At 46.0% G+C, this 16,699-nt stretch overlaps 1 protein-coding gene across 2 annotated transcripts; it reads right to left on the reverse strand.

The window, feature by feature from the left end:
- Positions 1–893: 893 nt before the first annotated feature.
- BMP2 (bone morphogenetic protein 2) lies at positions 894–12,792 on the reverse strand. 2 transcript variants are annotated; one of them, XM_038571648.1, is made up of 3 exons: positions 12,650–12,792; positions 11,067–11,416; positions 894–2,971 (listed from the first exon to the last, which is right to left on the reverse strand). In XM_038571648.1, exons 2-3 carry the CDS (start codon positions 11,407–11,409, stop codon positions 2,127–2,129), a joined length of 1,188 nt encoding a protein of 395 aa, XP_038427576.1. In that variant the 5' UTR covers positions 11,410–11,416; positions 12,650–12,792; the 3' UTR covers positions 894–2,126. The 2 variants fall into 2 exon arrangements, with proteins under 2 accessions (XP_038427576.1, XP_038427575.1); XM_038571647.1 differs by lacking the exon at positions 12,650–12,792 and adding an exon at positions 11,711–11,886.
- Between the last annotated feature and the right edge of the window lie 3,907 nt (positions 12,793–16,699).

A 16,699-nucleotide genomic window follows, 5' to 3' on the forward strand; every position in this document is an offset into this window, starting at 1 on the left:
CTGTCCCCCCACCTCCATGCCAAGTGAGGGTGAAGGGTGGCTGGAGGACAGAGATCACCCTGCCCTCCTAGGTTGGTTCTAATACTAACGACTCTTACCTATGCAAGAGCAACAGGGATAGGCATGAAAAGGAATGGAAAGATTTTTAAAGTGGAAGGAGTGATAGATAACTGGTATTAATTTAAAAACATGATCTGCACGATCAAAATGTAATTACATTCATGGTCATCACAAGTTAATTCTTGGGGAGAATCTGATTATAACTGTCTGTTCCTTGAGGAGCACACTGTTTTTTTCAGCCAATTCCAAGGCAAGGCTAGAGAAGATTAGAACTAGGCCTCGCCAATCAGAGCGATCAGAGGGGACACAGAGTCCTACAAATTGACCTAAAAGACTTCTAGTAAAATAGTGAGGAGTGGTGGGTTCCCTGGCTGTACAGACATACCCATCGAACCCTTCCTTGGGCCTGATTTCGACACAGAGCACGGAAGCCCTGCCGCTGCGAGAGTTCACTCTGAGTGGCCTAATTTGACTTCATTCTGCTTGGGCTTCTGTCCAATTGGCAGATGTCCTTGTAGAAGCTGATCTTAGACACTTTCCCTTTCTAATTTTTTGGCACCGCTGCCTCTGTTGCATGGGATATCATCTCTGAAACTTTATCTTGGGTTTCCCAGGTTTTGCTTGTTTCAGAGCTTTGGTTTTTCTTAAATCTTTCTCCTAAATCACGAACCCCAAAGAGGGTCACATGAAATACTAAATCGTTGCTAATTCCTTTGGGACAAGTATCAATTATCAAGTGACCTGCTTGCAAACGTCCAACATTCTTTGCCTTTTCCCCACCTCCCTCCGAAATGAGTAGCTTCAGACGAAAGAATGCAAACACGAGGCAATCATCATGCATGTTGTACAAATGCACCATCCTCTCTTACAGGTTGGACTATAGAATAAAATGCCAGAGCTCTGATATTTATTGTCTGAAAGAGGTTTAACATTTGGAGAAATGTGTTCCAACACATACCTTTGGAAAGAAAAGCAAGCTGATCCAACAGAGAATAGGTGGTGGGCAGAAAACATGATGGGCACAATTTTGCTGTGTGTTGGGGCAAAGTTAGAAAACTGGGTCCTTCTGCATAAAGAGCTCCCAGATGAGGTAACAGTTAAATACAAATCAATTTCCAACTCTTCATGAGAGCCACTAGACATCAATTTTAAATATACATGACCACAATATTAATAATCAAGAAATCTTATGTTTTATTTTAATACTTTGGCCAGACCAACCCCTTTGAAGGGATCACTAGTTTAGGAAAGAGGAACAACAAACCATCATTCACTTTCCTGCAGGTTTATCATTTTCCTCATTATTTCTATTGGTCCTGCTTTATTTTTTTCTGAAAATTAAGGGGTAGGGGAGTGTTTCTATATTAGATCAGCAATGTCTGGTTCTTATCCAAATATTCCACCTAATAAGGACGTAAGTTCTCATGGATTGGACAACCACTCTGCAACATTCCTGAGAATTGAATAATATAATAATCTTGAAAGTCAGCAGAGTGGATTATCCACTTTTTTTTCTGGACTTGAACTTGTGACCTTAACAGTAGCACTGCAAAAAAGCAAATGTGCTAAGCACTTTGCCAGAGTAACCTTCCATGTAGACTTTTCATCTTAAATACACACAACTGAAAACAACTACAATTTTTGGAAAATTATGTACAAACCCAATAGTTCTTTTGATTACATATAAATACAAATTAGCTATCTTTCCTAAAAAGTGGTTATAATAAGTAAATAAATACAAAATAAATCTGACCATTATACTTCATGTGCTGGGGTTGAACCCATATAAAATGTACAACTAAATACATTTTAAAATCTTTAAGGAATAATTCTCTGATTAAAATATTTGTTTTCCCAACTTTTTTTGTAGATATAAATATATTTTCAAAATAACTGTGTTTTTCTTTTTTTTCTCCATTCCATTCCATAAATAAAGTCTTCATTGGGAAATATTAAAGTGTCAACTTGGTTTTTTTTTTTGCTTTTTTCTAATATATATATTTATATATTAGAAATATATATATATACACACACACATATATATATATATATTTCATTTTGCTGTGCTAACGACACCCACAACCCTCCACAACCATGTCCTGATAGTTCTTTAATACAACCTTTTCGTTTTCATCAAGGTACAGCATGGAGATAGCACTGAGTTCTGTTGGTACACAGCACGCCTTGGGGATCTTAGAATTAACCGAGTTGACCAACGTCTGAACAATGGCGTGGTTAGTGGAGTTCAGGTGATCTGCCAGGGGAAAGGGGCATTCCCCATGGCAATAAAAGGCGTGGTACCCCGGGGGAGCTACGATCCAGTCATTCCACCCCACGTCACTGAAGTCCACGTACAAAGGGTGTCTCTTACAGCTGGACTTAAGGCGTTTGCGCTGTTTGTGTTTTGCTTGACGCTTTTCTCTTTTGTGGAGGGGGTGTCCTTTCCCATCGTGGCCAAACGTTACTAGCAGTGGCCTGATTTGTGACCAGCTGTGCTCGTCTTGGTGCAAAGACCTGCTAATCCTGACGTGTCTCTTGGAGACACCTTGATTCTCCTCCAAGTGGGTCACTTCCACCACAAATCCGTGGTTGGCAAGCCCCTGTGCCGTCCACCTCATCACAGCAGGGGTGACATCAAAGCTCTCCCACCTGCTTGCGTTCTGATTCACCAACCTGGTGTCCAAAAGTCTGGTCACGGGGAACTTCAAGTTGGCTGCTGCAGGTTTTATAATTTCATAAATATTAATTCGGTGATGGAAATTGCTATCGTTTTCCAAAGGTTCCTGCATCTGTTCCCGAAAAACCTGAAGTTCTGCTGAGGTGATAAACTCGTCAGTGGGGATAGAAGTTAAATTAAAGAAGAATCTCCGGGTTGTTTTCCCACTCATTTCTGGCAGTTCTTCCAAAGATTCTAATTTGACAAAAAAAAAAAGAAAGAAAGAAAATTAAAAAAAAGTCATTCAGTAAAGTAATAATGACAATCTGAAGACATAGGAGAATTTGTAAACCTCATTTCAGTATCTGATTTAACCTATGTAAAAGTTTGCAACCAGAAAACAAAAACTTCTGCTCTGGATACAAAGGAAGCCTCCCTTTTCTGTACATTTATGTCAACATGCACACCATGAAGCAAAACTTCACAATTCATTGTTAGAGCTTTTCTTTTTTTCATCGTTACATTCTTAATCCAATACATGAATACTGCTTCCAGGTGGCTATAATAATGGGGGAAACAGTGAAGCATTTCTTTGGAATTCAGACTTTAGGACAAAAAAAAAAAAAAAAAAAAAAGAAAAAAAAAGAAGCACTATAGTTAGTAAAGGTCTAATGAGTGAGGATTTGAGGAAATTATTGCATTTCTTAAAAAGAAAAAGGCTTTAATGTCAATCCCTTAAACAGTATTCTATAACATTACTCTGCAATTTAGATGATTTACAAATCTCGATATACAGATTTCAGTTTCCTAATTAAAGAGTCTGAAACTCAACATCAACGATGACATTTTGCAATGCACACCCTACTATTTTACTCCAAGTCCAGAGACAAAGGCATTTACAGGGATCGACTTCTTTGGAAGCGTAAGGGTGGTACTAAAGCATCGTAGTAATTAAGGCCAGACAATTTTAAGAGAAGGAACTTCTCAACTGTTGTCTGTTCTCTCACCTCTTTATGACCTCAAAAACCAAATCCCGTTTTAGGTACTATTGAAAGGAAAAAAAAAAAAAAAAAAAGACTCTCTTCTGTTTTTAATTCCTTTGTCCTTATAAAAGATAAACCATATTAAATACATACACCTACCAAGACATAAAACCAAAAAAATTATGAAAGTTTATAAAAATACCATTATGAGATTCATGACCTAAGGGATAATCCCATCCTACTACAGAATAAACATTCTAGTCTAGTATCATCATTTCAGAATAGCCATTCAAGTGGACTATGCATAAAAGCTCTGATTTAAGACTCCTGAATTTAAATTTTAAGGAGTACTGTTTTCCAAGCAAACAATAAAATATAACAGCACCTTGAATGCTTTAGTCTGCAAATCATCAAAGGTACGTATTATCATTAAATTGGCTATAAATAGCAATAGAATTTGAGACACTTGGATTTATTTTCATTGAGTTTTACCAACATCCTGTTCCTTTCATTGTCAAAAAACTTAACCTGCTTCATTCTGGATCCAACCTATGTACTTTATATTATCTGACAAAAAAAAAAAAAATATATATATATATACATATATATATATATATATATATGCTCATGGAATTTACATTTTTTTTTTTTGAGAGGATCGTATGGTTCTTGTTTCTTCTCTTGTTGATGTGGGAATTTACATTTGAATGTGAAAAGCATCCTTTGAAACCTTGACTCTCAAAGGTCATGAGCTTCTAGCATTGCCTCAACCTGGGAGCCTGCTATAAGTGCTGAATCTCAGGTCCCACCCCATGCCCACTGAATCAGAATCTGCATTTGAAGATTTAAGGTGTCTTAGATGTTTTGTGTGAAGATTGAAATTTAAGAAGCATCACATTGAAGCATTACTCCATAATTTGGTGTAAACCAAATATGAAATTTTGGTAAACTGTCACTCCGGAACTTGGCACTTCCACTTAGCTTGCCCTGATGAGTGGTGCTTTGAAGATGAAGTTTTCCACAAGTAGAACCTTTGAGTGAATGATCTGAAGTGATTCGCCTTTGCTAAGAGATCTACATTCTCTGAACAACCTATAGCTGCTTGATTTAGGGGAAATACAACCATAAAAGTAATCAAGACAGTTTCCATTTATGATAATGATAGCGTCAAACAGATTTTGTTAGCACGCAGAAGAACATTAGTGTTGGCCAAGGAATAAGAGCTGAGTCCATGGGGGCAGGGGCAGGGTGCAGCCAGGGACTCAGAACAGAAAGATCTAACAAAGGTCATCTATCTACTTGGGAAGTGGAGACTATCAGGCCAAGAAGTAAACCCTCCGTGGTCCCTTTATGCCTGCTAATCTACACCTGTTGGGAATATCTTTTGGGAACTACTCACACTCTAAACCTCATTCTAAGCTAATAGTACTTCAGGCACTATTTTTATATTTTATTTTTTGTTTAATTTAATTTCACTTAAATTCAATTAATAACATATACTATATTATCAGTTTTAGAGGTAGAGGTCAGTGATTCATCAGTTGCATAAAACACCCAGTGCTCATTCTATCTTGTGCCCTCCTTAATGCCCATCACCTAGTTACCCATCCCCACACCCCGCTCCCCCTTCCAGCAACCTTCAGTTTGTTTCCTATGCTTAAGAGTCTCTTATGGTTTGTCTCCCCTCTCTGATTTGGTCTTATTTTATTTTAAAAAATAACCCTCCAACTAATCGGAGCAGGGCTTTCCTCAGTAGCTCCAACAAGTAGCAAGGATAGTATTTAGCTACTTCTCTTTTTTCCTCCCCCTAATTTAGGGGCCCTGTTTCCACTGAAGGCATTCTTTTCACAGAGAAGCCAACACATACCAAAGAAAGAAGGAGTGTCATAAAAATCAGTAGCATCCCCCAGATGTAATGACATAAAGCTAGATCTGGCTTGAACTACTGATTTCTTAGTATACCTAAGAACATGCTCTTTTCTTTTAAAGAGTGTTGAGGACACGCAAATGATCCAGGGCATTTGTTGACTGCCTGTAGTAATAAGGTGCCCAGAGAAATCACAATTGCAACAAAAACTTCAGATCCTAAATCCATAAATGAAAAAGAAAGAAGTTATGAACACATACAGACACGAGCACACCCAGACACAAGGACACACACACACGCACACACAGCAAGAGGATGATAATGAACATTCAGCAAGACCAGCTTGAAAGACAGGTAAAATGGATAAAGATGGGTATAAAAGAGGCATGGAATAGAATAACCCTCCAGAAGATAAATGTAAGCCTGAAGTGAGTCATATAAAATTGCCGTTTGACTAGATTTGACATGTTAAAAAAACAACAATTTCATGCACTTCAAAATCTCACTGGAAGTTAAGTGGCAGGAAGGAGAATCACTTAGTAACTTTAGCAAAGGGAAGACACTCGCTATTAAACAATAAGTAACTTGAAGGCCTTTCTCTGACTTCCCAGCTGCACTAAGAACCTCTCTTTGTCCTTAATACAAATGATTCTGGTGATGCCCCTGTGGACTTACGTCAGAGAATAAGTCAGAACACTCCAAACCCAGGAAAAAATGGCTCAAGTTTGGGGCACCTACCACCACTTCCTCTGATCTGCAAGGAATGACTTTCTTCTTAAGGGTGGAAAAATCAAAACCTATTTGAAGTAAAATAAAGGGGGGGAAAAAAAGCTGCAAATCACCGCACCACACCTGGGGATTCTGAAAATATACAGCATTCGCCTAAGTTGGCAATGTATGCTTTTTCAGAGGTTTACATAGTTATTAGTTCTCTGTAAATAACCGTGTTGAATAAGCTGAACTTGTCAAGGGATTTGGGTATTCCAGCCTATTTTAGACCTGGGTTCCTGAACCTCTAAGTTCTTATCCAAATAGAGAGCGAGCTATGGCTGTAGAAATGTGGGGAAGTAAAGAAAAATAAGACATTAGTGACATCTGACCTCTTGTCCAAAGAGAAGTTCTGACTTAATCATCTACCCCCTATCAATTATTCATCTACATCAAAATAATACAGAATATGAGGCTGAATTCCCTCAGCCCTCCTGTGTTCACTCTGGCCTCTTCTTCCCCAGACAAGTGTGTGAATGGGACAGAAGAAGAGAAAGAAGGCACCATGGTAATGCCTCTGGTGTGCTGAAGGCTTCTTGGTGCCACGTCTGGCATGAAGATCTCTATATGAATCATCTCACAACGAATCGATTAGAGAGAGACTCTTATTATCTCCATTTTGGAAATGAAATAGTTAGGGCTCAGAGAGGTTATGTGGCTTTCCTAAGGTCACCGGGCTAGTAAATGAAGACCAGAGCTGCGAACTTTACTGAAGTTTCCAAGTTTCTGACCATTAGGCACCACTACCTATCTGAGGGGAGGAGTCAAAAACTCAAGCAAATGTCAAAACCACTAGGGGCACGTTTATGTTTACTATAATAACCACAGGGTGAGTTCTTTTCCAACCAAAGACTGTATCACCCAAGTATGGTGGGGAGATGTAACTAAACATTAGGAGAATACAGCGGTAGGGCCCACTGGGACATGCAGATCTTGTCTGGAACTACTGTTAGTCTGCAGCTACCTTTTTGTCCTCAAGGATGGTGAATTTTAGCAAAAAAATGTGAATTATTGTTATGTTTTTAGAATTCTGCAACCCTCTTTGAACCAAAAGTGTCCATTAAGACAATAACCACAGAGCACCTGGGTGGCTCAGTGGTCGAGTGCCTGCCTTCGGCTTAGGTCATGATTCCAGGGTCCTGGGATTGAGTCCCACTGGACCTCCCAACTCCATTTCAGGGAGCCTGCTTCTCCCTCTGCCTGTGTCTCTGCCTCTCTCTCTCTCTCTCTCTCTCTCTCTCTGTCTCTCATGAATAAATAAAGTCTTTTAAAAAATAAATAAATACATAAGACAACTACCACTACCGAGCAGATGCCGTAGCCAACCAGTAAAACTGGATGTCACTGCCCTGAAATGAATGGAAAGTGCCTGAGAATAAGAAACAATATTTTCTAGAATATAAAATAATGGCTAGAGAATTAATATTACCAGGGAGAAAAAATATAAAATTAAAAGGTTACAAGGAAACAGTTTTTTATTTTTTTAAATAAAAAACAACAAAAGGCAACTGAAGGAACAGTACTGTCATCCTCAAGAACCCTGATCTGGCTTCTGCCCACCCTTAACTCCAACACCTTTGGAACGATCATGTGCCCGTTTACTGTCCTTTTACTACTTAGTGAAATACACAAAGGGCAAGTCTCAAAGAAGACAAGATAGCTCAATGAGAAGGGATTAAGGAAGGAGACAGAGGAACGGCCAAAAGAGTAGAGAACAGATAATATTAGTCCAAGAACAATCGTTGAGCATCAGAGCCTCGACCCCCAAAGACTTCCAAAGAGAATGCCTGTTTTACTTGCTGGGACCCTTCTCAGTGACACTGAACGACCCGGGGATACTAGGGAAGCACATCAAGTAAATACTGCTTTGGGGGGGTGCCTGTGTCCAAATCCTTTGCTTACACTGGGCATTTGTGATACAAGTTCTCTCTCCCAGGGCATCAGTTGCTTCTTGAACTCTCCCATTATACGGATATTTTCGTGGTAATTACATTTGTGGGAAAAGGGTTATTTTCTATTCAAAGGCTTTAGTCAGGGAGGCAAATAATTCCATTGTTCATTAAAACGAAGACTGTGTCCTTCAGAGTCTGGAGAGCAAACAGATGGTCCTTCTATATTCTACTCTGACAGGAGAACATAAAGGCTTTTTGCAGGGCCGGTGAAGTCAACCAATTTCAAGGTGTTTTTCAGTACAGCAAAGCACAGAACACTCCTTCCAGGAGGAGGAGTGATTTTTCTTTCCTCAGTGGCAGCTGCGAAAGGTCTATGTGCGGCCAAAGAACTTTTTAATGACTGGAGGAAGAAAACTGTTGGAGTACTTGGGTTCTCCTAAGGGACAAGTACTGTCCAGAAGACTAGACAAAGTTTAATAGGAGAAATGACAACCGATCATTCTGTTTCAGATCACCTACCATGCGGTCCCATTATCTTCACACAGTGGTTGATTATCTGATAACCATGGTATCTCTGGTCTTGTAATTTCACCAAATCACCCAGATTCCACCCACAAATGAAACCAACAACAGGTAATTCTTGGAATCAGGCCCTTAGTTCTCTACCAAACACATGCCCATTAAGGCTGCAGGAGCCAAGTTCTGGTCTTAAGCTAGCTGCCTTAATCACATGATTTATTAAAAGATTTTTAGTGCCATGCATGGCACAAGGATCTTTATAAAAAGCAAATCCTGGGTTACACAAAAATGAAACGGTCTTCAAAATATGCATGATGTGGCCTAAGAATGATATGCTAGTCATAACAAGAACAGAAATGGATGTGATGAAATTTGAGGCAAAAATTACATGGCTTTTTCTATCATCTAACTGCACTGAGATCTGACGTTACTGTAAGTTGACTTTAAGCAGGTTGATAATTTCTCTACTGCTCTGCACATAACTTTCATACTTTTAAAGTTATAAATTCTGACTTATAAACTCAAGCACGCTATTTAGGTTAAAATAACACACTCAAATAATTTGTAGCCTGTTTAGTTTTGATCAAGCCACTCCTAGAGGAAAGAGAAATACACAGACTCCACTGACGGGATCCTCATGCAGCTGAATGTTTTAGGTGTCAGACGACTTAAGTGTTCCTCCTTTAAGTTATGAGAGACACACAGTACCTTCCTAGCCTTTAAAATAATTAAGAGTGGTTCCAGGCTAAATTTCCAGGAGAGGTGGCTGAAATAGCTGCTCTTGCTACTTTTCTATCCAGAAAAATAATTCTTATCAGCATCAGCTGGGAATGATGAGCTGCATCTACTACAATCATTCCAAGATTATGTTGACAGAGCATATAGGAGTGAAAACATTTCTACATATGACAACAGACAACTTCTGCTTCTCAGCGAACGAATCCTGAAGGAGTAGAAGGATGCCTTCTGTGCTTTCTCATGGGAGCTCTACTGCAAAAAAGCACCTCACTTGGAAATGTGCTGGAAAATGATGGATTACGATCAATGGGTTATCAATCCCGTGTCCCTTCACAGTGTACAACTGCTTTGATGAAGAAGTACCTTTGGTTACGCCACCTGCCTTTAGGACTTCTTCCCAACACTAAGTGCTGTTCTCACAAGTGTAGTCACCCTTCACACTGAGAGAAAATAGGTAGCTGTAACAGTTCTTATTTGTTTATGTTAGAGAATAGATTTCTGCCTGAAATTTACCACCTCGAAGCAAGGCAAGAAAATGGGAACTTCACTCCCGATTCCCCAATAATCTACAAGTGACTGCTCTGTGATACACAGCTTTGGAGATTTCTCTAGAACTTGATGAAACCCGTGCTCTATTTGGAATGCATTAAGCCAAAAGGGTATTTAAAAGTGTAGAAAAAGAACTAAAGTGGAACATAAAATTTTTGACTAATTGATCCAAGAACTTGGGTACAACAGATGTCAATAGCTTCTCTTGGACATTTCAAATCCACTAAATGCTGTTCTAATGAAACAAGCAGAAATAGCGTACCTTAGGAAAACCACATCCAGTATCATAAAAGAAAAAAAAAAAATCCACATTTCAATGCACATGGAGAAAAAAAAAAAAAGAACCATCAGGCAGCTGCTGCAAAAGCTTTTATCTGAAGGCTTGCCTTGTCTCTAAGAGGGAGTTCATCTCAGATTTAAGCACAAAACAAGAAAGTCATTGTGGAAACAATAAGATTGATTGTGGGATTGATCTCTCACGGGGATTAGATAGGGATTCGAAATCTTCCAAACCAGGCCCAGATCAACTGTAAATTAGAAAGACTTTGGGGCCCCTGGCTTTGATTCTTCAATAGTATCTCTGAAAAGTCTGTCCTTGGCTGTGTCTAGCCTGAAACCCCAGCTGAAGCAGGAGAAACAGATTTACAGGGCAAAAGGGCTTCCAAACAGACATAAAGAGATCCCAATCTGCCCCCCTCCTTTTCATTCTTCCCCTATGAAATTCTTGCACATTTAGCTGACTAGGGGCATGCCTTTTGCCCTCATCTTCCCCATCACTTGATTTCTCTCCAGTTCCTGGAGGAGGAGTCGCTCTCCTGGCTGCAGGCCAGGAAAAGGGTGCAGATTGACCAAAGGGGAATCCCTGGCTCCCTCGCCACACAGGCAGCGCGGTAAAGCCAGGTTCGGTTCGGAAAGGTTCTTACAAAGGCAAGAACTGCCTTCCCAGGGATGCCAACAGTCGGCCCACAGTGGGGAGCTTCTGGAGGGGACTCTCCGCGCGCATCTCGGCCCCCACGCTCTGCTCCACGCCTCACCTTCGTGGTGGAAGCTGCGCACGGTGTTGGCCAGGCTGGCTGCCCTCTCCAGCCGGTGGTCCGGGGCCGGTGCGCCCGGCTGGCCCGAGTGCCGGCGGTACAGGTCCAGCATGTAGGGGGGCACCACGGCGTCCCTGCTGGGGGTGGGTCTCCGCTTCAGGCCGAACATGCTGAGCAGCCGCAACTCGAACTCGCTCAGGACTTCGTCCGAGGGCTGGGACGGGGAGCGGCCAGGAGATGCCGCGAACTTCCTCCGGCCCAGCTCCGTAATGAGACCGGCCGCGCCGCCCAGGAGGACCTGGGGAAGCAGCAACGCTAGAAGACAGCGGGTCCCGGCCACCATGGTCGACCTGCGGACAGGGCCGACGTGAGTCACCGAGTTCCCCGCCCAATCCTCTCCCCGCCCTCGCGTCCCGGGGCTCCCGCTCCGGCCGCTGCCTCCCCCTCCAGGGTGCCCACCTGGTGTGCAATACTCGCGGGGATACTTCAAAGGTCTTAAGCTCGAACGTTTGGGAGAATGGAAAGCCCCTAGTTCCTGAGCCTGAAGGCTCCCCCCCCTTCCAACTCACTCTCATCCATCCGGCACGATTTGCGCGCGCGCGCGCACACACACACACACACCCCACCAGCGTCAAGACTGTCACCTTTCTTCTGTGACACTCGCGCTGACAGCCCGTGCAGGGAACCTGGGGAAACCACCGCTTGGTCTGACACCTCCCGGATCGCTAAACAAACCCAAACACATTGCCCAGCGCTGGCTTGCATATAAACACGCACGGATGGTGCATGTGACTTCCTTACAGGCACCGTATAGAACTTCCTGATACACACATACACTCACACTCTCTCTCGCTCCCGCCCTCCCGCCCTCCCTCTGACTTCCAGACCCAGTAAACTCAGGGCCACAACTTCCGAAGCCACTTGCAACTTGTGGCCCACGCCTTTAACCTCAGAGGTGTCAGGACAGGGCCACCCCAGCCCCGAACCCCCGCCCCATGCAGTCCAGACACACATACATATTCCTCCAGTTACATAAATAATACCTATTCGGTCACGTGTCACCAGAAGGTGGCATTTAAGTACTGCCCCCCTCGCATTCCTGGCAACAAACAGGGAGAACCCCAACTTCTAGTATTTTCCTAAATGGGACTTGGCTCTGAGTAGAGAGCAGGTCTCCCTGAGAAACTTGAAGAAGGGAGAGAAGATGGCCATGGCAGGGCGCAAAGGTTGGCGACTAACGGGTGAAATCCAGAGGCCACCCTCTAGATTGGGCTTCTTCGAGGTTTTTTTTTTTTTTTTTTTTAATCATCTAAGTGTTAACAGCCCTAATAAAATACTGAGAAGAGAGAAGGGAGGAGGGGCGGAAGAGCGCGAGCCGGGAGGGCCAGGCTCGCCGGGGCGGTCTGGTGGGGGCATCGCCGCAGGGGCTCGGCAGCACGTGGACCCGGAGGGGGTCTGTTTACGTCCGCCCGGCCCGGCCCGGCCCCAGGAGCCGCTCGCCCTCGGCGGCCGCCCGCGCCCCGCGCCCCGCCCCTACCCCCTACCCCGTACCCCCACCCCAGCCCGGGGCCCTCGTCCCCTACCTTTAGGAGACCGCCGACCGTCTAAGAAGCACGCGGGGGCACGTCCATTGAAAGAGCCTCCACATGGAAAAAGCTCTGGTCCAAGGACCTGGCGCAGGGACCCGGTTCCCTCGGGCCGCCGCCGCCGCCGCCGCCGCCGCCTCCTCCCGCCGCCGGGCACCGCGGCCCCGGGTCTGGCCCCGCGGAGCAGTGGGGCGGCGCGGGCGCGGGGTCCGGGCGCGGGGTCCGGGCGCGGGGTCCGGGCGGCGAGGCCGGCTCCGCAGGGGCCAAGGCACCGGCGCGAAGCGGGAGCGCAAGCTATTCTCCCTGCAAGTTCAACAAGTCTCCAGCCAAGTGCTGACACACAACAACAGCGAGCAGGGGGAGGAGGACGGGGCAGGCGAGGGAAGGGACAGGGCAGAAGCCGGTGCGTCGTCGTCCTCAGGCACCGGCGCCCGCGGGACGCGGGGCCCGGCGCGGGGGCCGAGGGTCGGGCGCTCCCTCCGCGCTAGCGCCGCCGCGGCCCGTGGCTCGGGGCGGCCATCCTGGGCGACGCCGGGTGCGGGGAAGGGCGCAGCGGCGGTCTCGGGGCCGGGCGGGGGGCGCCCCCGCATCACTCGGCCTCGCTCCAGCGCAGCCCCGCCGGCGCCCGCCGGCCGATCGCCCCGCGGCTCCGGCGCCCCGGCGTCCTCGGGCGCATTCTCCGGCGAGGCGAGGCGAGGCGAGGCGAGGCGAGGCGGCGAGGCGGGTCCCGGGCGGCCGAGGCGCGCGGCCGCGCTCTCCCCTCGCGGCAGCCCCCGGGCCAGACTGCGCTGCGCTCCGGGGCCGGCCCGGGGTCCGCTCACGCGTCGGCCGGCGCGTCGCGGGCCCCCACGCTCGGGCGGCGCGGGCTCGGCATCGCGGCGCTCGGGCTGGGCTCGCGGCTGCGCGGCGCCGTGCGCGCGGCTCCCCGGCTCCGGCGCGGCCCGGGCGGCCGAGGCCACGGCGCAGGGGCGCGCTCGGCCGGGCGCTCCAGCCCGCGCGGGGTGAGCGGCGCGCGGCGGCGGCGGCGGCGGCGGCGGCGGCGGCGGCGGCGGAGCAGCCCCCGTAGTCCGCGACGCGCTGGCCGCGAGGTCGGCGGGTCGCGGCGCAGCCTGCGGCGGCGGGCGTCCGGCGGCGGCTGCCAGTCCCCGGCGGGGTGTGGGAAGCGGAGCGGCGGGCGCAGCGCGAGCCGGGCGCAGGCGGCGGGGCGAGGACTCCGGCGGCGGCGCCGTGGCGCGGCGCTCGCGGCTTTTAAAGGGGACGCAGCCTGCCTGCAGCCTCCGTCTCCGCGGAGGCCGGACACCTCCCCCTCGGCGGCGCGGCTCGCCGGGGATCCCCGAGCGGGCGGGAGCCGGAGCGGGAGCGGGAGCGGGAGCGGGAGCGGCGCGCAGGGGTGTGGACGGCGCGCCGGGGCAGCCGCGGCGGGGTGGGGCCGAGGGCGGGGCCGCGGGGCCGCCGAGGGGGGCGCTCGCGCATCCAGCCCCTGCGCTCCGGGGGGAGAGCGCGGGGAGCGCGGGACCCGCGGCGGGGCGGCGGGGGCGAGGGTCCGGGCGAGCGCGGGGGCGAGCCTTTATCTCCTGCCCGGCCCGTTATTCAACTTTCAGTTTGAAGTTTTTCGGTAACAGATGATTAAGGAGAAAAAAAAGAAGAAGAAAAAAAAAAAAAAAAAAAAGAACTCAACCAAGTTACAAGGCGTCTTGGCATAGGGTTGCGTAGACACTTGTGTTTCTCCAGGGTGGGGGAATTAAAAGAAAACCAGAGATTGCAGAGTAGGTCACTTAAAATTTAATGTATCCAAATATATCTATATATATGTAATGCGTGAGTACGCATTTACTTTTACATATGTGTATACATTTATGTTTATGCAAATGCCCTTTTAGTCAGATAAATGTACATGTAATATACAAAAATATTCGTGTATGTCTCTATCAATGTATCCACATACGTAAATATATGCTAACGAAAGCTCATGTCTTTAAACGTATGTCTCTATATCTACACATGTGAAATGGATGTCATCCTGCTATGCATGATATTCCCAGTGTTGACTCTCGTGTGTGGCAGTGTAGAGAGAGGATGATACTATTTTTTACGGTGGCCATCAGGTAACGCTTCGTGATATTTATCTTGCCCACCTCAGAGGCAGGCGTGGAGCAGCTCAGAGGAAGGTAAAGTAATGCACAGTGTGAACCAAGCATACAAGACCTTAGAACCCTCTGACCCACCAGGCCCAGCAGCAGGTATATGACATACGGTCAAGTCACTTGTCTTCCTCGGCTGAATATTCCCCAAATCTGCGGTACCACGGCGTTTGGAGGTTAAGGCTTTCTCACCTTTCTCCAGGGCCCTCCACGCATAACACAACCAGGTTGCCCAAATGATCCTAGAAGCCAAGAGCCAACAATTTTTGGAAGAGACCAGATCAGCAAAATCAAGTTTGCCTGCACTGAACCTCCAGCCTGCAAAGCAGGAAAAGTCTGCAGCCAGAGCTCATAACAGCGTATTATCCATGTGTATTATTTTTTCAGTTGAGAAGCTAAAATAATTCTAGGTTCTGCTCACGTAAATCGGATTAGCAACCCACAGAGGGGAATTAGGCACTTGCTGTTTCTGAAAGTATAAAGGTCAAATAAGGTATTTCAGAGGAAGCCTACCTACTAGGAAAGTAAATGGAGTGCGGGAGGGTAAAATATTCAGGAACATGCTTCCGTCCCACCCTCCCCCCGCCCCCCAAAAAAATAAAGTGCTATAGAAGCAGAATGCCCCTCTGAATCACTGGCCACCAAACAAGTCGGCAATAGAACATATTCTACCCATAGACACTTCAGTTAAAAAGCGTTGCTGTGCTTCCAAAATGATTTCCTTTCTTATCAAGTTTAACTGAGAAGTTAGCAATTGTTTCTGTCATCAGAGAGATTTAGAAGACAAAACAACCTGAGACCTAAATCAGTATGTAGCTTTTAAAGAGGAGGAGAAAGATGATGGATGCTCCTCACGTAAAGATGAAAAATTAATCTCTGGTGATGATATCAAAGATGCCTTGCACCTTTAGGCCCTCATGACTTGCGAAAAGGGAACCTTTTCGGTGTATGAAATAATCTTCAAGTCAAGAATCTAAGAGAAAATGGGCACTTCACTACCTTCGATTCCATTTCAGTGTTGCCCATCACAGGATCTCTTTCACGTGTGATATAGGATTTCTGAGAGACTGCAGAATGCCTTTTCCTGAGCACAACTTCCTAAATTTTGGCCCTATTTGTCGAAGAGCCAGACTCTCTGGTTGTTTTTTAGAGATGGCTGCCCTCTTGTGGTGGAAATGAGTTCCAACTCTTGGTAGAAAAAGTCCGTAAATAAATAAGTAAATAATCAAGTAAATAAATAAATAATCTCCACAGGCTGAATTGGGGTATGAACTATAGGGCAATCATACCTGTTCACATTCCAAGCAATAGAAATAATTAAAAACAATAAGTATAAATGGAGATGACCTCTCTCTTTATCTGCTAATAGCCACCTTCCACCTGTAGCTCAGAATGCTAGGGTTATTACTTTAGATGCCAGTGTCTGTGTGCCTAGAACATATCACCTACTGCTAACTGTGGCCGACCCTACCTTTTTCAAAGGTTCATTAAAAGTTTTCCAGCCCATAAAGTGAGATTCATTCTTCGTGGCCATATCAAATTTGATGTATCTGCCAGATGTGGGGAGTGGCCAGAGTGGGGGTGTGGAGTTATCTGGGGGAAGCGTTGATGGTAGTTGCAAGAGGGCACAGGCAAATTATGTAAACAAGAAAAAAAAAAAAAAAAAAAGCAAAGCCTACCATGTAAGGACTCTGTATAAAAGAGGGTGTTGCTATTCCCTTCCAGTAATTTCTTGCCAGTTTTGAAAAAAGATACTGAAAATCCACATTTGATTATGTGTGGACATGACCTAGGATGAAATTAAGTGCTTAAAGAGTCATACTTTGGCAACTTTTCCTTTAGCAGTTCAGCCCAGATAATGTTTAATTTTATTGCATCCTGCAGCTATTAGCATTCACCATTGTTC

Source organism: Canis lupus, chromosome 24, assembly GCF_011100685.1.
Source record: "Canis lupus familiaris isolate Mischka breed German Shepherd chromosome 24, alternate assembly UU_Cfam_GSD_1.0, whole genome shotgun sequence".
Lineage (NCBI taxonomy): Eukaryota > Metazoa > Chordata > Mammalia > Carnivora > Canidae > Canis > Canis lupus.

Bases quoted from the DNA above. Each gene is read 5' to 3' on its own strand.
- BMP2 (XM_038571647.1), bottom strand. From the start codon at position 11,811: ATGTGTTTGGGTTTGTTTAGCGATCCGGGAGGTGTCAGACCAAGCGGT. The intron at 11,417-11,710 runs GTGACAGTCTTG...CCCTGTCCGCAG, and splicing joins GCGAGTGTCACAGAAGAAAG to GTCGACCATGGTGGCCGGGA. The intron at 2,972-11,066 runs GTGAGGCGTGGA...TTGTCAAATTAG, and splicing joins GCGCAGCTTCCACCACGAAG to AATCTTTGGAAGAACTGCCA.